Genomic DNA, 25,167 nt, shown 5'->3' on the forward strand with positions numbered 1-25,167 from the left:
GTATACTTCACAATTATTATTCTGGCAGTGGAATATTATCCATGTTGGAATGTAAAAGCTGCTCACGTGTCTCTTGATCAAAGATTTTAACATAGGAATTTGCAGAGCCTAGCTGGCAGAAGTGAACCTAGGTCTACTAAAATGTAGCCTTGCCTGTGTTGTGGTTGAAATGAGAATGCAAGCAGTTTTGTTTTTTTTTTTTATTTAGTTAGTTTTGGCTACGTTGGGTCTTCGTTGCTGCGTGCAGGCTTTCTCTAGTTGTGGCGAGCGGGGCTACTCTTTGTTGTGGTGCGTGGGCTTCTCATTGCGGTAGCTTCTCTTCTGGCGGAGCATGGGCTCTAGGCGTGTGGGCTTCAGTAGTTGTGGCACACGGGCTCAGTACTTGTGGCTCGTGGGCTCTAGAGCACAGGCTCAGTATGGGCGCATGAGCTTAGTTGCTCTGCAGCATGTGGGATCTTCCCAGACCAAGGCTCAAACCCGTGTCCCCTGCATTGGCAGGCAGATTCTTAACCACTGTGCCACCAGGGAAGTCCCTGCAAGCTGTTTTAAACAGAATGTTTTAATACTTTTAAGTTTATGGAACATAATTTGTCAGTTGTTTATTTTTCATCCCTACTAAAGATTTGAGATAACTAAATTTGTTGTTTTTGAGAAAAGTAGGAAAAGTTAACCTTTGTTCAGAGTATTTTGTTGTACATAAATATTTACTATTCTTAAATTATAGCCAGTTGTTTGGGGAAGAGGATGCTGATCAAGAAGTGTCTCCTGACAGAGCTGACCCTGAAGCTTCCTGTGAGTAAACCAGTTGGGGTATATTTTCTTATTGGTGAGCACTATCTTTATTTTGCTAATTTAATATTGATAGCTTAATGCAGGGGGAAATAATTGCTGTTATGTGCTAGATAATATGTATTTAAGATGTGTTTTTAAAAATGGGTACTGCCATTTTACTTGTGAGGAAACAGTATTCAGGGAAATTTTACAAATCTAGTAAATAGAGCCAGGAGTTGTTCCCAGATCTGATCATAGGTCTGTACTTGGAACTGCTCTACATATGGCCTTCAGAAACTGAGGCAGAAAAAGATGGTGATGAGCATGTTATATAATTCTGTCTCCTTGAACTCAGAATGTGTCAGATGCTGGTGACCTCCATGAGTGACTCTTTTTTCCCCTAAGGGTAGATGAGAGCTTAGTTCTATACTAACTACAGTTGAAAATAAAATGGTGTTTGTTTTGTAGGGGAACCAATGGAAGCCGAAGCCAGAGCCAGAGCATCTAATGAAGATGGTGACATTAAACGTATTTCCACCAAGGAATGGGCTAAATCAACTGGATATGATCCAGTTAAACTTTTTACCAAGGTTAGGTTTACTTTTTTTTATAATTGTAGATAGATTTTTGTTACTCTGTTTTAAACTAGTACATGATTGAATTACACTTCTTTTTATGCCTACTGCTGTCTTAGTGAATTCATTGATGCAGGTGGGATAAACAAGTTTGAGATTTTAACATCAATACTAAATCAGTATAGCATCTTTATAGAAGGTAAAATACAGAGGCTTGCTTATTCACTCTTGGTTGTCTTTCCTTCCCTCAATTTCACTGAACTTCTTGATTTTCTTTATATAACTGACTTTTGGTTCCTGCTGTTTCTTGTCTTATATCCCTTTGCTGCTCAAATCTTCTATTGAGAGTTTGGGTGACATGTTCTAAATTGCTCTTGAATCTCTAAGCCTGTGTTCTTGGGTGAATTCCTCTTCATTTTATATATTGTTTGCTCAGTATTTTTAGAGAAATCTGTAAGATTGCTTTAATAAGGTCTACCTAATTATGGCTCAGCTAGGCCCCCAGATCTGTGTTTTTAAAAGTCTTTTCTCTTTTCCCTGCTTCTTCTTTTTTTTTAATTAAAAAAAATTTTTTTGGCGGGGGGGTGCTTCCCTGGTGGCGCAGTGGTTGAGAGTCTGCCTGCCGATGCAGGGGACACAGGTTCGTGCCCCGGTCCGGGAAGATCCCACATGCTGTGGAGCGGCTAGGCCCGTGAGCCATGGCCGCTGAGCCTGCGCATCCGGAGCCTGTGCTCCGCAGCGGGAGAGGCCACGACAGTGAGAGACCCGCGTACCGCAAAAAAAAAAAAAAAAAAAATTTTTTTTAATTGGAATATAGTTGATTTACAGTGTTGTGTTAGTTTCAGGTGTGCAGCAAAGTGAGTCAGTTATACATATATGTATATTCACTTTTTTTAAGATTCTTTTCCCATATAGGTCATTACAGAGTACTGAATTCCCTGTGCTATACAGTAGGTTCTTACTAGCTCTTTCCTGTTTGAGAGAAATCCCTTTGAGTAAAGGCTAGCGCTTCCACCTGCTATTTTTCTGTCTTGTGCCTTTTTCTTCAAATAGTATTTTCTCTCTCCCCTGCATCTTGAGTCTCCTGGCTCCTCCTGTCTGCTTTCTGACATGCACACGTCCTGTTGTCCTGAGCAAATGGCCTACTGCTCCCTCCAGCTTCTATTTCATCTTTCCTCAGTGACAATACATGTCACAGGTTGACTTTCTTAAACCTACTGCATTTATTTCCTCACTACAGCCTTTACCTTAGAAAATGGTTTTTATTTTGATTATACTTAAAATCAAATGCACTTAACTCTGATACGGATATCGACAGTGTTTTCCAAACTAGTATACATATACCTATTTCCATTCCAACCTGAGCAGCAGTTGAATGCCAGAATAATCTGAAGTACCTCTCCAATCCGTTGTTCAGCAGGTAACTTTAAGCATCTGCTGTGTGCCAGGGACCACTTTAAGTACAGAGGATTTAGTGGTGAAAGACAGAAAATAGGGTCCCAGCTCTTTTTAGGGAGGGAACTCAGCATCTAGAAGGGAAGTCAAACATTGAACAAGGAATTTCAAGTTCAGATGCATTGGAACCCTCTAATAATAAGTAAACTTAACCCCACTTATTATTAAACATTATTATTAAACCTAGTATGAGGGTTCGGAAGAGGCTGTCCAGAGGCTGTCAAGACTTCTTTAAAGTCTTGACATTTCAACTCAAGACTTTAAAGAATAAGGGTGGGGATGAGTGTGCAGCATATAGAAAGAAAGTTTTAGGTTGAAGAACTGAAATAATTCCCATTAAACGGGAGAGTGGAAAGAGGACTGGAAAGGTAAGCTGAGGTTAGATCTGGCAGGACTTTCTAGGTCACGATAAGGATGTTATACGAAGACAGTGGGAATCCATTAAAGGGTAGTGTATAAGGTATAGAAAGTATGCAGTGCACTATTGTAGGACCTGATGTTCCTCTTGTAACCAATATGGGACAGTGCCTTCTGGAGTGTGCAATGCCAGAGAAATCTGAAGTACAACCCATCTGCATTCCCAGTGGAGTGTGGAGGAAAAGTTAGACTCAACAGGACTTTGTATGTATAAAGTCAGGAACGAAGAATAATACTAACTGGTTTCCTGCTGGGCAGCGGGTGAACAGAGGTGCCGTTCTCTGAGATAGGTAGGGTGGGAAACAGATGTGTGCGTGGGGGTTGGGGAAGAGGGGAAGGTGATAGAATTAATTTTGAGATTCTTCTCGGATATTAGCGAGATGACAGGTGGTTCTATAGGTAAATAGAGCAGTTTAGACTAGGGATTTGGTTGAGATTCATAGGTTTATAGAATGAGACAGGAGTGTGAAGATAGGGACTTCCCAGGTGGTTCAGTGGTTAGAACCCACCTGCCAATGCAGGGGACACGGGTTCAAGCCCTGGTCTGGGAAGATCCCACATGCTGCGGAGCAACTAAGCCCATGCGCCACAACCACTGAGCCTGCGCTCTAGAGCCCGTCAGCCAGAACTGCTGAGCTCACGTGCTACATCTACTGAAGCCCGTGTGCCTAGAGCCTGTGCTCTGTAACAAGAGGAGCCACCGCAGTGAGAACCCTGCACACCACAACGAAGAGTAGCTCCCGCTCACCGCAACTAGAGAAAGCCTGCACACAGCAACGAAGACCCAACGCTGCCAAAAATAAATAAATAAATATTTTAAAAAACTTACAGTACTCAGAACTGTGTGGTTTTCACACTGAGTTGTACTCTAATTAGTTGTATATTTGGCTGGTTTTCAAAGATTAAGGATGCTTAATAAATATTTATTGAATTGAGTATATTTTGATAGAAATAGTTCTTTTAACTTAGCTACATCTAAATTCATACCCGGTACATACAACAAACCTGTGGAATAAATCAGTCAACAATAGAAAATATAGCTAAGGAAAAGGTAAAACTATTAAAATCATCTGGTATTCTGCCACATAGGAAGTGTGATTCATGTGATGGTCTCTCAGTCTACATGTGGTAATGTTTATGTTTTTATTTTCGAAATAGGAATTGTTTTGTGTGTTTGAGGTTATTTGGGGGGGCGGGAGCACATTTCAAAGATGTTGCAGATGGTTAAGAAATTCTGTTTTTGAGCCCTTTTTAAATGTGTGTGCTTTACTGGTATGTCCCACAAACTTGGAGATGTTGCTAACTGGTACCTTTAGGCTCAGTTCTTATGGAGTTCGTGTGTATTCACTTAGTCTGCTTGAATGGTATGATTGTGCTTCCGACTGATCTGAGGAGCTAATTTAGGGGAGGTGACTTGGGAGGACAGGGTCAGTTCAGAGTTCCCTTACTCTGCTTTCACCAGCGTCTCTGATTTTATCTGTTTTCACATACGGGGGTTTTGTGTAAAATTTCCTTTTACACAAAGTTTTAAGCTCCCCCTGCCCCTTTGAGAATTGTTAATCTACTGGTATATAACATGTGTTCTTTAAATCAGATTTTATAGTGTAATGTTTAAAGTAAATCAGCAGGGAAATTTTGTTATATTTTGTCAGCATAGGGACTGTAGAGTTCATGGAATTTACCTTTCTTCCTTTCCTTCTTTCCTTCTTCCCTTCTTTCTATCTTAGCTTTTTAAAGATGATATCAGGTATCTGTTGACAATGGACAAACTGTGGCGGAAAAGGAAACCTCCAGTTCCATTGGATTGGGCCGAAGTGCAAAGTCAAGGTGAAGGATACATTTTTGTCTTTGGGATAACCTAAATTGGAAATTCTCTAACCTAAAGTCTTTAAACAGCCCTGTCATTTCTTGGTGTACAGTGGTATACACCCATGGTAAGAAATTCAGACAGTTCAGCAAAGTATGAAGAAGGAAAATCACTGGAAATCTCATCACCTAGGGAAATAGTTACTATTAATGTTTTAGGGAATGTCTTGGTGATGACTCCGTGCACGTAGACGCAGACAGTTGTATATGCACTTTCCGTAAATGGAATCATACTATTTATATACTCTGACTTGCTCTTTTCAGTCAGTATTATTTAACTAGTCCCTTATCAGTTAACATTTAGTTGTTTCATATTTTCCCTGACATAAAGTGTTGTTCCTTTAACTTATTTATAACTTTAAGTGCAAGAAAAACTATTGTAGTAGTGACTACTTCCTTACCCACTCTCCTTCAACACATTGTGTCTCAGCTTGTTTTGCACAGCAGTGTTCAGCATAGTGGAACTTAAAAGGTACCAGGAGACTTAGGATGTCAGTTTGGAGCAGTTTTCTATAGTTATCTACAGTAACGGATATGTCACTTTATGGCCCAATTCAATTATTGCTCTAATAGCTTCCGCTTTCTGAATGCTAACTGTGTTCTGGGCATAGTGATTATTATCTTATCTACATTATATTCTTGAATCCTCTAGTAATCTCCTTATGAAGTTCTGAGACAGTCTTGCACCTTTCCCATATCAATATTAGCGATTTTCTTGTACACATAAGTGTATCATAGTGATAATTACTTTAATGGAATTTGTTTCATATTATTTGATTTTCTTATCGTCGGGTATTGAATTGTTAAACAGAGTAGAGGAATGATGTTAATAGTGAAATTTCTAATATTCTTTTCTTTAGGAGAAGAAACCAATGCATCAGATCAACAAAATGAACCACAGTTAGGTCTGAGAGACCAGCAAGTTCTAGATGTGAAGAGCTATGCACGTCTTTTTTCAAAGAGCATTGAGACTTTGAGAGTTCACTTAGCAGAAAAGGGAGATGGAGCTGAGCTTATATGGGACAAGGTTTGTTTTGAAAATGTGGGGCAATTACTTGTATATCAAATGTATATTTTAGTTCTTGAGCTGTACCAGAACTTAGTAATTTGGGGATATTGTTTATTCTACCAGATTTTGAGGACATGTTGATTTTTGTTTGGATGTTTTCATCTCTAATTACTACATTGAACAATGAATTTTCTATATGTGAATTTAGGCAATATCATAAAACCTCATTTTAGATTCTCACGTGTTCATGGTTTATAAATGTGACTTTAATGGAGTAAAATGTTTATCTGACTTAAGCAAATAGGCTTAAGAGAACTTCTTTCGTAATAGAGATTTGTTAATAGAAGTCATAATATCTTTTTGGAGACAGCAGCTCATAGGCCTTGAGAGTAATAAAATTGCCTTTTAACTCTTAAAAGTCTGAGAGACTTCTCAATTGAAAAATGAGATGTAGTCTTTCTTACAAGTTAAAACAATATTTAAAAGTATTTTGCAGTTAAATGTTACATTTTGAAATTTGGTGAGTTTACTTATTTTTAATTGTAGTCAATATTTTCTGTGGCTGTAAATGATTTATCTGATAAAGTTTATATGTTCATGTATTGGTAAAGATTTGCTGTGAGTTTTAAAGTAAGGAGAAAAGTTTGATCAGTTTAAGAAAACTAAGGTAACTTTATGTGCAAATTTTGAGATGGGTTGAATCAGTCATCTGAAATAAAGCTGGTAAATTTAGATTGGGGGAGTCTTGTAAACATTAGTCTTTAGGGTTTGTGTGCTATAAGGAGTAACTTAAAAAAATTTTTTTTTCATTGTTACTGTTACACTAGTGGTTTGGGAGGTTTTCATCTATACACAGGGGCTACATAACAAAACTTGGAACTGAATTGTTAGCCTCTGTGAGTAAACTCTGAAACTAATGGGTGTGATAAGCCAATTGCCTGGGGAAGTACCTGATGGACACTGTGTTAAATAATCATATTTAATCCTCACCACAACCTTACAAGATGTTTATATAATTTTCCCTGTTTAACAGATTAATGAATATTGGCTCAGGGAGGTTTATTTGCCTGTGGTTACATAGCCAGCTAAATAAGTACGTAAAGAACCCACGTTCTATCAATGCTTTTTCTTTTATACTTTGGTGTTTCTGAATTATGGGCTACGATAGTTTCTTCTCAGTTCGAAGCCGGAAACCTTGCTGAAATCTTACTAGAGAGACTAGGATATAGGCTCAGGAAGAACAGAAGTTGTAAAGGGAAAATTATTGTCCTGCCACATCTGAAAAGAAACAGTATAGGTCTGTGGAGTACATGAAGGGAGTTTGGAGAAGGAAAGCCAAAAGGAGTAGTTCAGCTGTTTCTGAGGCTTCAATGAAATAGCTTTCTCAAAACAGCTTGTGTTCCCTGGGGTCTGTACTTGTCAAACAACCTTATTGTTGACTGATGGACCCAAGGAAGGATTGCCACAATCAATAAATGGAATTGGTATTCTGGTCTATACCCTTAGTCTCCAGTGCATTTGTTTAAGCAGGAGTGAATTCCTAGAACCTGCTGGCTCTTGGTAAGACCACATTCCTGGATCACAGGAGCTGATGATGAGCCCCTGCCCCCTTCTCATCCAGAGAGGCCATCTCTTGTTCTAGTTGACTTGTTATAAATGTGTGAAACTGCTGTTCTGAAAGAAATACTGGCCAAATGAGTAAATTTGTGGGGAGACTTGTTAAATTGTTTAAATTATTGGCAGGATGACCCATCTGCAATGGATTTCGTCACCTCTGCTGCAAACCTCAGGATGCATATTTTCAGTATGAATATGAAGAGCAGATTTGATATCAAATGTAAGTTTTTTTGTACTTCAGTTGTATCATGTAAAATTCTAAGGTTTTTAACAGCTAAACTTTTTTTTTTTTTTTTTTTTTTTCCAGCAATGGCAGGGAACATTATTCCTGCTATCGCTACTACTAATGCAGTGATTGCTGGGTTGATAGTATTGGAAGGATTGAAGATTTTATCAGGAAAAATAGACCAGTGTAGAACAGTGAGTGTTTCTATTTGCAATTTTTAAATTAAAACAATAAAATTGGTTTAAAGCAATGGAAAAGTAATTATTCAAGTTACCTTGTGAGTTGCATGTTTAAGTAAGCTTCCTGGAAATTATAACAAAAAGGAAAACACATTTGCTTCTCTTATTTTTGTCACATTTGCAGAAGCTAGTTTGCTTCTAACATTTCTAGTTTTACTGATTCCTTGGAAGAACTCATTGTGTGAGTTCTTATATTAACTTTTCTCAATTGTTTTTCAGTTCTAAGAGTTCTCTGGTTTAAAATTCTATTTGGTTATTTTATAGTCCCCTGTTCTTCAGTCATTTTTTGTCACTCTTTTTTATTTTAAACTTATATTTGATCATGTTTATGTCTGAAATCTTTATGGATGAGTTTACAGTCATCTGCTAGATCTCTCTCATAGTGTTTTGTTTGCTTATGTGATACATGATTTTTTAAAAAAACAATTAGTATTTGTTAAAACTATATCTGTGATAACTTTAAGGACCTGTTGAAGGTGTGTTTCTTCAGAGAGGATTTTGTGTTTAATTTTATTTATTTAGTCTTTAAAATTTTATTTATTCATTTATTTATGGCTGCATTGGGTCTTCGTTGCTGTGTGCACGGGCTTTCTCTAGTTGCGGCGAGCGGGGGTCACTCCTCATTGCAGTGCATGGGCCTCTCATTGCGGTGGTTTCTCTCTTGTTGCGGAGCACGGGCTCTAGGATCAGGGCTTGAACCCATGTCCCCTGCATTGGCAGGCAGATTCTTAACCACTGGGCCACCAGGGAAGGCACCCAGTGCCATTATTAATGCACTCTTAAAATACCTTTTACTGTTTCCGTGAAATTTCAGGGTGAGGGAATGTAGACTCATATGATCAGTGAACCTGCCATCTAGGTTCAGTTTTCTATTTAAATTTTTATTTTGGTTGTCATGTTTTTAATTTATAAGAACTATATATTTTTTGATTTCCACCTTTTTATAGCAGCCTGAACAAGTGTCTACTTTGTTCTGTAACATCCTTTCCATTTCTTTGCTTTCTTATCTCTCTTCTTCTCTTGGGCTAATGATACCTGTATGTCCGGGCTTCATTTGTTCACATTTATAAATGAATGCCAGGATAGATTAATAATAGTGTTAGCCTGAGTATTAGTAGTGTTAGCAATTGTTTTTATTACTGTTCATTTCTACCTTCCCAGTGAAGATCAAGATCAAATAAGTCTGTTCTCTCATTGTACCCTGCTTCCAGCCCTGACAGTACAAATGTATATGCCTAGTATTTATTGTGGGGAGAGGCTACAGTAGGGCTCTTCCTAGCACTTAATGCCTGTCAAGGGATTTACTTCTTTAAGCTTCGGGGAATTGATGGGGTTCTTCTTTAGAGTTAATTCATCTTAGCAGATACCATACTACATGGTAATTGCACGATGAGAATTTGTGTATCAGTTTCCAATGTTCTGACATTTGTAACTTCAGTGCAGTTTTTTTTTTTCCCCCCTTGGTTCTTATTATTTTTTTGTTTGCGTATTAGGGAAATAGTAATAGGGCCAGACATACATTATTTTTCCTTTTATTATGTAAATGTTAATATCATAGTCATCTGAAAATTTGAAAAAAAGGCAGCACATTTGTTCCATATATCTACGAAAGCATTATCATTAATTAGAGAAATTAGTTTATTGGTCTTGTTAGAAGTTGGCTTAAAGTTGATAAGAATAACCACTAGGAAGGAACCCCAAAACTGATTTAATGATGGTACCAGAGACGAGTATGGTTAGGCCCTTATTCATGCCAAATTAGTTTGCAGAATAGCCTATATAGAGTCTTCAGTACACGGAGATTTCTTTTCAGTAAGCTCAGCCTTATTTACAAGGTAGCTAATTTAAAAAGAAGGTTGGAAAAATCAGTCTCTTAACAAGGTTTTGGGACTTCCCTGGTGGCACATGGGTTAAGAATCTGCCTGCCAATGCAGGGAACGCGGGTTCAAGCCCTGGTCTGGGAAGATCCCACATGCCATGGAGCAGCTAAGCCTGTGTGCTACAACTGCTGAGCCTGCGCTCTAGAACTCGCGAGCCACAACTACTGAGCCCATGTTCCACCACTGCTGAAGCCCACATGCCTAGAGCCCATGCTCCGCAACAAGAGAAGCCACCACAATGAAGAGTAGGCCCTGCTCGCCACAACTAGAGGAAGCCCGCACGCAGCAATGAAGACCCAACACAGCCATAAATAAATAAACAAATAAATAAGTACATACTCAAACTTTTTTTAAAAAAAAACAAAAGGTCTTGATTTTCCTTCTGGAAGGGAGTATTTAAGTGAACACTGTATGATATATGAATTATGACTCAAATTTCTGATTTTTGCTTGTGTTTTTTTTTTCCCAAAGATTTTTTTGAATAAACAACCAAACCCAAGAAAGAAGCTCCTTGTGCCTTGTGCACTGGATCCTCCCAACCCTAATTGTTACGTATGTGCCAGCAAGCCAGAGGTGACTGTGCGGCTGAACGTCCATAAAGTGACTGTTCTCACCTTACAAGATAAGGTAAATGCAGGACCTAGTTCTCTTCCTGGTTGTTCATTTTTCTTTTTATAAGAAAGTTTGTTCATTTTTCTTTTTATAAGAAAAAACAAGTCCCCTTTTGCCTTTTACAGTGTTACTGTGATAACAAACTAAAAGCCAGATAATTACCCTAATTACTGAGGTGTGTTGCTCTGGTATCCTGGGTTGTTTTACCATCTGGGTCCTGTTGTCTTTCCTGTCTGTGGTTCCAGAATATGTGCTTCACATCCCAGAAGGGAATAGGTGTTTTTGGCTAGAATATGGAGCACAGGTGGTACATTGGTGGACAGTATCTTAGTAAGCAAGTTCTTTGTTTCTCAGGCAGTGTGTAAATTCTGTATTTTCTTGGCAGATAGGAGGTATCCTTACGTGATCTAGTGACGGTCCTGATTCTGGTATGTTAAGTTAGTCCCTGAGAAGGTGCATCGTTTGCACACTTGGATTCACCTGTAGAGCTCTGGAGTGAGAAATGGAGGGTTAGGATATGGTCTGGTTCTATAGCTTGGTCCTTCAGTTCCTCCTAGTTTTTTTTAAATTAGGAAAGATTTAAAAAATGGCCTGGGGCTTCCCTGGTGGCGCAGTGGTTGAGAGTCCGCCTGCTGATGCAGGGGACACGGGTTCGTGCCCCAGTCCGGGAAGATCCCACATGCCGCGGGGCGGCTGGGCCCGTGAGCCATGGCCACTGAGCCTGTGCGTCCAGAGCCTGTGCTCCACAAAGGGAGAAGCCACAACAGTGAGAGGTCCGCATACCGCAAAAAAAAAAAAAAATGGCCTGAATGGGTTCCACTTCACACTTTGCGGATCGTTTCAGATAGTTCCTCTGATTATGTCCATCATGGTGCTACATATTTATATATCTCCTGACATGGGGGAGTAGACCTTCGTGGCCCTAATGGCTGCTTGAGAATGAATGGCCTTTCTCCCAGAAATGGTTACAGAGGGCGGGTTGATTTGAGCTTATGTTTTGGATGGGGAAGCAGCAGGACTTGATATACTGGAGGGTGGTTGCCCCATCTTCCTTCTTAGGAAAGAAACGATTATAGTTGGTATCTACTCATTCTTGAACTAAAGGTAATTCCACTATTGGACCTTTAGAGAGTTCCTCCATTGTTTGGTTTTTCTGTTTATTTGTTTGTTTTATAGGATCAGGTAGAATTTAATAGTATTATCACTCCTGATCCGTCTCTGAATTTAGAGATGGAACTTGGGAAGGGGAAGACTGTTTATCTGAGAATCAGATTGATGAGAAATATTTCACCTATAAAACATCTGTCAGTACGGGTTTGGAATAGAGACTAAGATAAAATATGTCAAGTGTCTAGCTTAGTACCTAATCTGCTGGGAACGACAAAATACCAAGAGCCAGCCAAGGAGTTCTCAGTCCCCATCTGGAGGAAGTTTTACCTGATCTTTATCAGTGGTCAAACATGGGGGTGGAACATGGGCATGAGATAATTGGGTACGTTCCCATTGCTTTCCTGCTTGCCCTAAGGTACCTTGAAGAGCAACTTGGCTCATTTCCAATGGAAGGGCAAAGTTAAGAGCCTTTATGAAAAAAAAAGTCTAGGCTTTTTATGGTCTTTAATTCCATATGTTAATATTTTGAATCTTTTTTTTCCTTATAGATAGTGAAAGAAAAATTTGCTATGGTAGCACCAGATGTCCAAATTGAAGATGGAAAAGGAACAATCCTAATATCTTCAGAAGAGGGAGAGACAGAAGGTATTTATTATACATGGCCTGTGTTCACTCCCCCTCATTTGGATGCAGACTGCCTGTGTGAAGGAGTGCATGTTAGTTTATCCGTTCACTACATATGGTACTCAGTACCTCAGCTGACAGGGGTGATGTTTGTCCAAGAGTGGGGAAGCCTTGATAGCCTGCTCGTGATATAGAGCAGAGAGTATTGCTGAAATCAGTGCCCAGTTTTGGTTTTCTTGGCTTTCCTTTTCGGAAGTTTAAGCAGTTCATCCCTTTTGTTAATGTATTTGTTATATAAGGTGTAATGCATTAGTTTCTGTTTAAGCTTTCCAAGTGAGAATTGTGTTGTGGTTATGCCTCCTTCAGACCACACTGGTCAATCTGATTGGACTTAGAAGTTCCCACACCTCATTTGTCCTGACGGGGAGTGTCAGGATTCTTTTTGGCTATAGCTCCTTGTTAAGAAATTTGGAGATATTAGGTCATGAGTAATTGGAGGTTGCGTTTTGGCTGGGTCATAATCTGTTTTAAGAGTCTAGTTGAATATTTAAGCCCCATTCTAGCCATCTGTCTCTTTTAAAGGCTAGGACCTTAAAAATGGAAACTGGTCAAGAATCTCAGTGGCTTAAATGTGGTCCTTTTCCACAAAATACTTGTGCTACTGAGGGTGAGAGAGCATTTATTCAAATATGTTTGGAGTCCTTCTGTATTGCAGGCATAGTCATAGATATTCGTAATTCAAAGATGAATAAGATAATTGTCCCTGGCTTGAAGTGCTTACAGCCTAGAAGGAGAGGAGGGGTTATCAACAAGTAGATTTAGTGCCGTCTAGGAAATACTATAGAGAGAAAGTGTACAAAGTTTGAATTGAAGCTTTGTAAAAGGAGTGTCGGGGAGGGGGTGGGGTGTCCCAGGAGAAAGAGGACTCATGGGCCAGTTCTTGAAGAAGAGCTGAGGGGGGAGAGTCTGCATTTGGGCAGAATGAACAGCATCTACAAAGGCATAAACTTATGAAGCAATGTAAAAGCTTTAGAAATGGCCAGGTATTTTGTTTCACTGGAAGGTGGGGTGCTGTGGGGGTTGGCAGTGACTGTGCAGCTGGAGGATTCACTGTGTCATATGTGTAATGTCTGTTTCTCTTCCTCCTCCCCCAGTATCCTGCTCCCACCAGGGTTTAAGCAGGGAAGTAATACATAATCTGCAGGGGGGTGAGATAAGGATGTAAGAGTAGAGGCAGGGAGTCAGAAAAAAATGGAGGGAAGTGAGGGATTTTTACTAAGGCAGAAGCAAATGGCAGATTTGAGATTTGCAGAGGCAGAATTTAGAGCACAGGTGAAGAAGAGTAACATTGTTAGGCTTGGACAGAACTGTTGCCAAGACTCTGGCTTCAGAGGTGATGCTAATTCACCAGGATAGAATGCTCAGTGACTGGGTTCCCTTTTGAACATGTTGGGCTGAGGAGTTTTAGTGAGTGTGAAAGGGCTTGGAGATGGAAGTCTGGATAGAAACTATTTTCCAGAGACATTCCAGGGAGACTAAAAAGGTAAAATAAGAAATAAAAACTAAGAACGCAAAAGATTATTAGATTATGTAAAAAAATTATGTAAATTTAAACATAAGTAGAATTTAAAATACAGTTTACTTAGTATGTGCCAGGCATGGTGGCTATAGGTCAACAGGTTATACACAGTCTGTAGACACAGAGCAGATACTCAGTAAAGCTGACTGAGTGTTGTGAGGGGAGAGTGTAAATTGGCAGCTAAATGAGGAAGCAGTTTGTAAATGAAACTTGAGTGCTTTTACAGGTCAGGAGAGAGGAGCATTTGAACATGCAGGAGAGAAAGGATAGTTAAGGCAGGATGGCCCTAGAATAGGTAGGAGGAGGTGGTGACACCAAAAGTTTGGTTGGAGAGATTGTTCTTCATTGGAGTATTTATAATCCATGTAGCAAAGGCTTACTGAGTGCTAGTAGATGCTAAGCATGGTGGGCTGCATGCTGGGGATATTCAAATGAAGCAGAAATGACATGTGGAAGAGAGAACTAAGTTGGAATTATTAGTTTTTGGAGACCCTGCTGTCTGTCCATTGAGAAATGTTGAAAATTTATGTTGAAAAATTCATTGAAATAAAGTTTCCTCATACTTCTGAATTGTAAAATTTGCTAAAAGTAGTTTGTTGGCATTTCTGTGGATAACCTCTTTAGAAATAGAGTATATTTTGAACAATTCTAAAAGTTGTCACTGACTCCTGTAGGATTCCAGATTAATTTGGTTTCAAGGGGAGAAGGTTCTCAGAACTTCTCACAGTTCGATTCCCTTGAAGTAATTTTGGTAGTTAAGTTTTCAGGGCTGAGTAGCTAAGTGAGTAATACTTTAGTGGACTAGTTTACTAGGGCTGCCATATCAAAATACACAGACAAGGACTTAAATAACATTTATTTTCTCCTATTTCTGTAGGCTAGAACTCTTAAGATCAAAGTGTTGGGAGGGTGGGGGGAGTTGATGGGTTTGGTTTCCCCTGAGGCCTCCCGCCTTGGCTTCTTCTAAGGATACCAATTAGATTGGATTAGGGTCCACTCCAACAGCCTCATTTTAACTTAATCACCTCTTTAAAAAGCACTGTCTCGAAGTATAGCCACATTGTGAGGCACTGGTGTTAGAGCTTCAGTGTACGAATTTTTGGGAGATAGAGTTCAGCTTATAGCAGGGGGTTTACCTTTAAAAAATTAAAGTGACTGCTCCACGGACATATAACTAAAGCATCTAAATTTCTTTCAAATTTTCTAGCTAATAATCACAAGAAGTTATCAGAATTTGGAATTAGAAATGGGAGCCGGCTTCAAGCAGACGACTTCCTTCAGGACTACACTTTATTGATCAACATCCTTCATAGGTAGGAACTATTCATATTTTAAGTGTAAGAAGTTATTTGAATATACAAACTTAAGATAAAGTGGAGAGAAAATGTTTTCTTACCTTTAAACTTTATTGTTCATTTGAAGCTGCACCATGTATATGCTCAAGTTGGCCGCTAAGTTCCCTGAGGTTTGACCTACAGAAAAATCTGAGAATCCAGAAAGAAAAGGGATAAGCGAGAAATGTTTAAGGGTTAACTAACTCATCAGTGGTGGCTGATCAGAAAGACCTAGAGAGGGTAGAAATTCAGGTGTTTGAATAGTTATAATCAAGGGTGCATTCATTTTGATAATTGAACTAGAATAAAAAATTTTAATTAGTTTTAAAGATGATTTGAAAGAAAGAAATATTTCTCCCATAAAACAGGTATTTCATTGTGATCTGGAACAGTAACAAGAGAACATTAAAATTTATCCTATATAGATTCCTGGGTCATGTATTTTTTTCTTTTTATTTGATTTTATATCCTGCCCACTTTATAAAAAAGCATCCAAAGTGCTTGCGTTACAGGATATTTGCACATATGTAACACAATTTAAATACAGATGGTCCTCCACTTTGGTGTGTTTATCTGCTGAATGAGGTAACATGCTCGTTGCTACCCTTAAACTGCACCCTGACTCATTACTTTAGGTAGCATCTAACAAAATGCAAAGGCTGCCACCTGCATCCACATGTTTTTTGCCAATGTTGCTATCTATATATCCAAACATTTAGAACTTGTGTAGTTGTTTGGAGAGTATTATATATATACTTAGTTTATAAAAAGCATAAAATGACAGGAAAAACTGAATGTGGGTTATTAGTATAAAATGAGACAATTGAGTGAAAGGTAGATATCGCTAGGGAGTCATATCTGGCCTCGATTAGACACCAGTTGGATGTTAGTGGTGTGCTTGTGTTCAGTTGTGAAAGGACATGTACAATAAAATGGAAATATATCACATGGTGTCTAAAAAAGGAGGCATAATTAGGGTTTTTTTTATCATATTTTTTAGCTCTCTGGGAACAGAACCCCCCTTATAACATGTAAGTCTTTTGTTTGACTTTCATGCATTAAACTTTTATACATGTTTTTGGGAACTCATTACAAAAGCAGGGTGCTGCCTGTAAAGATGGGGAGAAAACCGAGAATCCATGTAACTCTACCCCCAAACACTAAATTACTCTGGTCAAGATCAGAGTACAGTGTATAGAATCTTTTCACCTAGTAGCTGAAGAAATAATGCCTAAGAATTACATCAGGCCTCACAGTTTTCAACTCATTTTCTGCTTTAGCAATAAAAGTTACTTAACATTTTTTTAAAAAACCCTTTCCCTGAATTGAAAGTGCGATGTTATTGACCATTTGAATTAGAGTTTTGAATTATCATAAAAATCTGTTATAGTCTTTTTTAAAACTCTTTGAAAATCAGAATCCAAATATTTGGTGTGTACGTAGTATACACTTTTTGAGCTTTGAGGACAGTTTCTGTCTGGTGTGCCTTTGCTTTTGTAAGTAGTATAGCAGTGGTCCAGTGTTATAGTACATGGTTCTCTTACAGTGAAGACCTAGGAAAGGATGTGGAATTTGAAGTTGTTGGTGATGCCCCAGAAAAAGTGGGGCCCAAGCAAGCTGAAGATGCTGCCAAAAGCATAACCAATGGCAGTGACGATGGAGCTCAGCCTTCCACATCCACAGGTGAGTCATGGCCCCCCGGCCAGCAGGTTGTTAATTTACCCACCAAGCACGACTATTTAGAACAAACTGATTATTTTATGAATGTTGACCATAAAGTAGAACTCCGTAGGACTACTAGAGGTGTGTGTTGGTTTGGCATTGTTTTAATGAAGCTTTGAATGTATGAACCATGAAGATATTTAAGACTGGGTAACATTTTTATGGAAAATAGACACTTTATTTTTTTGTTCGTTTGTTTTTACGACTGGAAATATCAGTTTACTGGTGTAGAAAGATGGTTCATTCTTAGTAGTAGTAGTTTTGGATTTTGTATGCCTGTTCGTAGGGGCAGTAAATCAGTGCATCTAACTATTTTGAGTGAACAGATGCTTGGTAAGTATAACATTTTAGCATTTCACAGTTTTCTCAGAACCAGTGTGACTTCGGTAAAGTGCACCAGAAGCTTTCTTTTCCTGGGTGTTCAGTGTTGGTGCTTTACTGTGCTCTAATGTAAACGTTTACTACCTGCCTCACCCCACCCCAACTCTCTCTCTCTCTCTCCCTCTCTCTCTCCCTCTCTCTCTCTCTCTCTCTCTCTCTCACTCTCACTCTCACTCTCACTCTCACTCTCACTCTCACTCTCACAGTCTCTCGTTACTACTTTTTCACTTGTTTTCATTTCTTTGACCCTGTGTCTTTGGTGTTCTTTGGAATATGGTGGTTCCTTGGTTTTCATGTTCTCTGAGAGTTGTAAAGATGGACTTTGAGGTAGTCCAGAGTGTGTGGGCCATGGGTTCATGACCTTTTCCCCCCTCTGAAAATAGAAAGGTTCATCATCCTCCTTTAAGGAAAGGACTGGTAGTTTTTCAAAAATCATAATTCAGAATGTGCATTTATTGATGCACTGCTGTGGATAGGTTTTGGAGGCTCTAGCAATGAGTAAGGTAGGTGTTCTGCCTTTGATTTAGTGCAGTGGTGGGAGATGGGTGACACAAAACCAACCGTAGTGTAGGGTTAAGAGCATACACTGTAGAGCCCCACTCTGCAGGTTTGAATCCTGACCTCATCCTCTGCTACTGTGTGACCGTGGGCAAGCCTCTGCCTCAGTTTCCTTTTCTGGAAAATGGATAATAATGTTATTTTCTTTATACGGTGGTTGTGATGATTAAATGAGTTGTATATGTGAAGTGCTCAGAACAGTTCCTGGCACGTTGTAAGTGCTATGTATATGCTGTTGTTTATTACTACCACTGCTGCGAATATTAGGATATTCACCCTCCTCTTTTCTGTTGGAGAAGTAGAAACAAGGAACTGTAACAATTCCTTTGAATTATATAATGCTTGTTAAAATTTTTGTTTTGATTAAAAAAGAAAGAGGTGCTTGTAACAGAAAACATTAAAACACTACGGAAATATGTAATGTGTAAAGCCAAGGTCCTAAGGGTAGCCATTCTAAAGTTTGGTGTGTATTAGAAGAGTTAGTTTTTCACATACGTAAAATTTTAGTGATCTGCTAGTAACCCCCCACTTTTAACCATTTTTTCCCTTTTTTTCTGAAATAAGCACAAGAGCAAGATGATGTGCTCATAGTTGATTCGGATGAAGAAGGTCCCTCAAATAATGCCGACATCAGTGAAGAAGAAAGAAGTCGCAAGAGGAAATTAGATGAGAAAGAGAATGTCAGTGCGAAAAAGTCACGCACAGAGCAGACAGAGGAGCTTGATGATGTTATAGCATTAGATTGAACGGAAATGCCTCTGAACAGAACCCTCTCACTGCAGTAGGCCTTCTGGGCAGAACCAGGTTATTTGTTATGTCCTTTGTTCCAAAGGGAAAAAATTGGCACCAGTGACTTGAAGATGATTCTGCTCCCTTTGAAAGCATTCATTTTGCTAGAACTATTAGAAACATTGCAGTATGCTGTATTGAAAGTAGGAATATAGTTTTAAAACCCTTTGAACAAAGTGTGTGCATAACCAGTCATGAGATGGAACAACACAATGCATGTTGCCTTTTTAATGTAAATACCCTTAGGTATCATTTAACAGTTTTACAATATTGTGGTTTAGTAAAGTTGATACCTGGTTATAAATATTATGCCTTTATTTTTGGTTAGAAGAAGAATTATTTTTAGCCTAGATCTAACCATTTTCATACTCTTAATTGACTGAAACAGATTCAAAGAAGTATCGAGTGCTATGCATTGAAACTTGTTTTTAAATGTTAACTGGCACTATGTATATTAATGTAAAACAGTTGTTAATTTACTCAAGTTTTCAGCTTGTACTGCCTGGTATGTCTGTGTAAGAAGCCAATTTTGTGTATTGTTCCAGTTTCAGGTTATTTATATTTGATGTTTTGTAAAACTCAAATACGACTATACTGTACTTATGGACCAAATAAATGGCATCTGCATACTTGTTATACATGCCTGCACAGTTCACATTTCTGCCGGGTTTATACGTTGTATTTGCTGCAGGCATGCTATATTCTTTGCTTTTAGAAAATTAACTCAGAAACGGACGTGGAGGTTACAAGACCTCTGCTGTTTACCACAGGTGAGTATGTTCTGAAAGAAAGCTTTTAATGCCATTCGGATTGTAAACAGTTGGCCTTCTGTTGAGAACGTTTAAGTGATCTTTGCTTGGCCCCAGTAACTTGGAGCCTTCGATTTGAGACTCCACGGGGAAAGCCTTTCCTCCACTCTGGGTTGTCCCCAGGTCATCCAAATCCCTTCTTGCATTGTACCATTCAGGACCCAACTCTGGCCAGCAGATGTGACCACACCAGTGCTGAAGGGGCAGTACTCACATCTCTGTCTCGGACCTCGGAAGGCCTTGGCCTTTAGGCCGCTGTCACACAGATGTGCCTGGAGTTTTTGGGTAACAGAAACCCATGAAGCTGTTTGCCCAGTTCTGTACCTCTCTGCCTTTGGTATTTTGGGCCACAGTCAGCCAAATTTCAAGTTGATAATTCTCTGTATTGTTCCACTTTGTGTAATTCTTTCTCTGCCATCCAGCTTACTCCTCGTCTCTGTCATTTGTAAATTCATCATGTAATCAAAGCCTTCAGAAAAATCGTGGCGAGCAAGACTCAGCCCGCAGGAGCATGCTGCTTGACGCCTCCAGGATGAACCGACTTCCGTTCTTCAGATACGACAACTACAAGCAGGCTAGGTTCCCACCCACAACTCTATGACCCTGTGAGGTTCACTTGGCCTCTAGATTTTTTTGGAGGTTTCATTTTCCTCCAGAAAAATAAATGTCAAAATTACAGAGCTGTGTAACAGATAAAAATGAGATATTCTGGAATACCACCTCTCAGAAGCAAGTTTTGGTTAACTGGTTGGTCCCTGACGATCAACTCCCATTTTGAAATTTTGCATTCCGAAGAGCTCTCCAGATTTGAAAGTCTCTCCATTCCTTAAAACCTCACCCTTCACCCTGCCTTTTTAGACACAATTGTCAACAGTGTATTTCTGGCAGGTTGTGTACGTTCTTTGGTTTTCTCTTTCCCGTTTGAACGTATGTGGCGTTAAACGCCTGTTTGATCTGTAGAGGTGTGTTTCTATCTTGGCAGAGCAGTGGTGGTCATCTTTGCAACAACTCTGTGACCACTTTTCCAGCAGTTTCTGTCCGTTTTCTACTTGTTTTTATAAAATCTGGGTTTACCAGCAAAGCAGGTCTGACTGCAGTGTCTTGTTTAACTAGACTAAGATTCAAGCTGCTCCCATGTCCCTGGAGAGTGGAGATACTTTAGATCTGGCCTTGTATTCATGGTTTTCCCACATGGGTCTTCTTAGTGGGCGGGCTGGAAGCAAGGCTCCACAATAGTGTATCCCTGGCAGCTCCAGCCTGAAATACAGTCTGACAAATCATCTTCCAGCCTCATTGGGAGCAGTCTGGCGACTCAAGTTTACCTAGAGAGTTCATTGTCCCAAAGATCATTCCACGTACTTGGCATGTACCATGAAAGGATTCAGTGTTTTAATATAGAGCCTGAACCATTAACGAAATAACTAATCAGGCAAAGATCATCAGTGGATATCAAAACCTTTAGTAAAAGGCTCCTGAGAACAGAACCTTTGCAGAGTGCTCAAATGTTGCTGTATAAAAAAACTCGTGAAAGGAAAAAGCTCAGTCTTGACAATGGACTGATCTGTCATCACTGTAATCAAGTGATCAAACCTAGCATCACTAATGGGACAACCTGGTATGTGCTTACTGATGAGATGTTGATTTAAAGAACACAACACCACCTAGGCACCCCCCGAAAAAAGTAACACATATATAGCATCTAGACTTCCAACTGACAGGAAGTAGAAGGGGTACGGGAACAAATTAAACATTTAGAGGAAATAATTGGACAAGTATAGAATGTGTGATATTCTAGAACTCAAGTGCAAAATAAATGACAATTCTTGTGACAATTAGAAATTTGAAAGTGGAATAAGTTAGGTGATAATGGAATTATTTTCGTAGCTATGGTAATGTTCTTATATAGGCCATTGTCCTTATTGTGACATTAGAGATGAAGCTCAAAATACCTACAACTTTTAAATGGCTCAGCAAATAATACCGGAAGAAAAAAAAGCAAAATTAACATTGAATATAGATGGAGCCTATATACGTTGTTCACTCTGCCATCTAACTTTTCTCTGAAAACTTTCATAGTAAAAGTGGAGATACATATTCTGTATTTTTCTTTAGTGCCTGTCTCTTTTTCAAGTTTCGTATTGAGTATATCCTATGATTGAAGTCAGAAAGGTAATAAAGATTATTAAAAATATCAGATGGAATGAGAAAGTGTTACAGCGATTCCTGGGTTGGCATTGATGAAATCAGCTTTGCTCGTCCGTATCGCTAGGCTGAGACTTAGGAGGAAGTCTTCATTTGAGCCTCCGGAGAACTAAGAAGAGGACCAAATTGTTCCCAGGAGATTAAAGGGCCACTTAGAAGCGGCCAGAAAACGTTTGGTTCATAGTGCATGTTCCTGTTCCTGAAAATGGCCCATTGATGGCACATATGTCTGAAGGGGACTTGCCCCATGGCCAAGGACGATGGGCAAATTTAAGCCTCTGGTAATACAGAAAGCAAAAACTATTACAAACCCAAAGAAATTAGGGAAGAAAAACTGTTGGCACGTGTTTCTAGTCATTGGGGCTTGTAGGTGTCGTGAAGATCTCTCATTTCCTTGCATCTTAAAGTAGGGTTCCTGAGGACCAGGATCCATTTGATTGTTTTGCAAGACATATTTAGTGAAGTATTTCTATAGACACTTTCATACTGGGAATACATCATTTGCATTCTGCACACAGGGAACTCCTTTTGAACTGCTCTCACTAAATAAACTGCGTTGAACTATAGGGCTCTGATGCTGCTTTGTGCTTGCATGTATATATATATATATATATATATATCTTATATATTCATTTTATTTATTTATTTATTTAATTTTTTTTGGCCAAGCAGAATGAGGGATCTTTGTTCCCCAAACAGGGATGGAACCCGGCCCCGGCAGTGAAAGCACAGAGTCCTAACCACTGGACCGCCAGGGAATTCCCTATAACAGTTTTAAGAAGTTTATCTTATTTTTTAATAAATTTATTTATTATTTTTGGCTGCGTTGGGTCTTTGTTGCTGTGTGTGGGCTTTCTCTAGTTGCGGCGAGTGGGGGCTACTCTTCGTTGCAGTGCGTGGGCTTCTCATTGCGGTGGCTTCTCTTGTTGCGGAGCACGGGCTCTAGGCGTGCGGGCTTCAGTAGTTGTGGCATGTGGGCTCAGTAGTTGTGGCTCGAAGGCTCTAGAGCACAGGTTCAGTAGTTGGAGAGCATGGGCTTAGTTGCTCTGTGGCATGTGGGATCTTCCCGGAGCAGGATCGAACCCGTGTCCCTTGCATTGGCAGGTGGATTCTTAACCACTGCGCCACCAGGAAAGTCTCCAAGAATTTTAAATCTTGCAGCAAATGATGACTTACTACACAAGGAAAGGCTGAGCAAAAATTTTACTAGAATGTATAGTGCTCCAAGAAGGTCCTCAAGATTTACTTTATAAATCTTCTGAAATTTACTTTCTCAGAATGTAAGCATTGTACATACCATCATTCACTCATTCTATAAACATTTCATCCCTACTCTGCACTATGCTGCTCTTGGAAAACCTTGCGAAATTTGCCAGCCTGTAGAAATCTTTAAAAGCAGTAAGAAACTAAGGGCTGGTGTGCACGAATCTTCTCATCTTAAGGCAGCAATAGGTAGCAATGAGAATCTGAGGACCTGCAGCCTGTGTGTTGCCAAGCTTCCCAGTTGGTCCCAGTGGCAGCTTCCAGCAGCACTGAAAGTCATGAACACCAACCTCATTCTCAAAAATGTGATTCCAAAGGCTGTAGGAATTTGGTCATCCCCAAATAGCTCCTCCCCATGGAGATGCAGACTGGCTGGGGTCTTTGCCATGTAAAGTTTGTGCATAAATTCCCATTCCTGAGTGCAGAATAAGGTTTCAGGGCAGGAAAGTGAAGGTCCTCCCATGATGGCCACTTGCTCCCTGATGGAGGAAGCAATCTGTAATTGTCAGATCCTAACCCTAATTCTTAGATTGGGGAACCAACCATCTATGGCTTTAGTGGTCAATGCTCTGAAACTTCTGTGCCCCCAGAGAGGCCTAAGGGATGAACTAGGACCAGGGGAAGCTGGTGGACTCAATCTGGTAGAAAGAACTGGGCCTCAGAAAAGGGGATGAAAAAAATCCCTTTGGGCACAACTCCCAGTGGATTAGGCAGAACATGCACCTTGGGTCTGGTGCTGTGTGTTAATGGGAGGACTGGCCCCTAGGTGCTGAGCTGGGAGAGGTACGAGTGTGCTTTAGGTGAAAGATTACTTCTGCTTTCCCCAGGAAAAATTATTTTATAAAAGTAAATACTGCTGTAAGCTGAGGGGAGGGAAAGAAATGTGGATCCCAGCGATTCTTCCATATGGTGTTTGACTGCATGCCATCCCCCTTCCCTCATAACCCAAGTTACTTAGTCCATATTTGATTGACATTTGAGTGTGTCCCAAGACTGTGGGAAAACCACTGAATTTTGTCCATAATTGGGGTCCAGAAAATATGGACACTACAGACAGATAAGGGGGTCTCATTACAAGGTGAGACAATGGGCTCTCTTAAAAAAAAAAAAATCACCATTAGTGTAGACAGAGTCTGGGTAGGATCAGCATCTGGGGCCTTAGAAGGAAAAGATGGTGGTTCAGGGTTTGGTGTGAGACTAGATTGAACATGTCCTGTTCTAGCCTCCCGAGTATTGGTCCGTTTGTCTAGACAAAGAAGATTCTGGTTGAAAGAATGATAGAACTAGAGACCCAGCAGTTCTGTTGTGAAACTTCTTTCTCCAACAGTGGGACCCAGGCAGTGGTCATTGGAGCCAGCTCATACTAGCTTTCGAGAGCTGATTATACCCATTTCTTCCCAAGTCTGTTCAGTGACATCATGTTGGTAGTTTAGAATTGACCATTTGTACAAATCAGGGCTCCTGATTTGTACAAATCTCCCCCAGAGCGCTGGTTGTTCATCTTTTACGCACACCCCTGGACTCAGGAAGAAAAAGGCCAGAGAGCACCCCATTGTGCTTCTCAGGCAGAAAGCCAGCGAACTGAGATCAAAACCCACCCTTTATTGAGGATACAAAAGGAGATGGGGTCTGGGACACATTCAGGTAACGTATAGATAAGAACATGTGCTTTTGAATCCTACTTTGTATCCACTTAATGGCATGATGGTAGGATTCCCCACATCATTAAATATTTTAAAGGTATTTATAAATAACTGCTTAATGAATTTCCCACTTCATGGAAGTACTTTATTCTAATGTTGGAACAGCGAATATTTTTTTATTTTATTTATTTGTTTTTGGCTGCGTTGGGTCTTTGCTGCGTGGCCTTTCTCTAGTTGTGGTGAGCAGGGGCTACTCTTTGTTGTGGTGTGTGGGCTTCTCATTGCGGTGGCTTCTCTTGTGGAGCACAGGCTCTAGGCACGCGGACTTCAGTAGTTGTGGCTCGTGGGCTTTAGGGCACAGGCTCAGTAGTTGTGGTGCACGGGCTTAGTTGCTCCGCGGCATGTGGGATCTTCCCAGACCAGGGCTCGAACCTGTGTCCCCTGCATTGGCAGGCGGATTCTTAACCACTGCACCACCAGGGAAGT

The 25,167-nt window shown here is 39.8% G+C and overlaps 1 protein-coding gene across 3 annotated transcripts in view; it reads left to right on the forward strand.

Moving 5' to 3' along the window:
* The window catches only part of UBA2 (ubiquitin like modifier activating enzyme 2), a 31,774-nt gene extending 12,374 nt beyond the window's left edge, over positions 1 to 19,400 (forward strand). For all 3 annotated transcript variants that reach the window (XM_019940962.3, XM_073795771.1, XM_033846025.2), the window contains 11 exons: positions 725 to 792; positions 1,240 to 1,361; positions 4,946 to 5,045; positions 5,945 to 6,111; positions 7,837 to 7,930; positions 8,018 to 8,130; positions 10,527 to 10,682; positions 12,326 to 12,422; positions 15,188 to 15,293; positions 16,861 to 16,997; positions 18,540 to 19,400. In XM_019940962.3, the coding sequence (XP_019796521.1) occupies positions 725 to 792; positions 1,240 to 1,361; positions 4,946 to 5,045; positions 5,945 to 6,111; positions 7,837 to 7,930; positions 8,018 to 8,130; positions 10,527 to 10,682; positions 12,326 to 12,422; positions 15,188 to 15,293; positions 16,861 to 16,997; positions 18,540 to 18,721 (1,342 nt within the window). In that variant the 3' untranslated portion in view covers positions 18,722 to 19,400. The remainder of the gene's footprint in view (positions 1 to 724; positions 793 to 1,239; positions 1,362 to 4,945; positions 5,046 to 5,944; positions 6,112 to 7,836; positions 7,931 to 8,017; positions 8,131 to 10,526; positions 10,683 to 12,325; positions 12,423 to 15,187; positions 15,294 to 16,860; positions 16,998 to 18,539) is intronic.
* The last annotated feature ends 5,767 nt before the right edge of the window (positions 19,401 to 25,167 follow it).

Source organism: Tursiops truncatus, chromosome 19, assembly GCF_011762595.2.
Source record: "Tursiops truncatus isolate mTurTru1 chromosome 19, mTurTru1.mat.Y, whole genome shotgun sequence".
NCBI classification, from domain to species: domain Eukaryota; kingdom Metazoa; phylum Chordata; class Mammalia; order Artiodactyla; family Delphinidae; genus Tursiops; species Tursiops truncatus.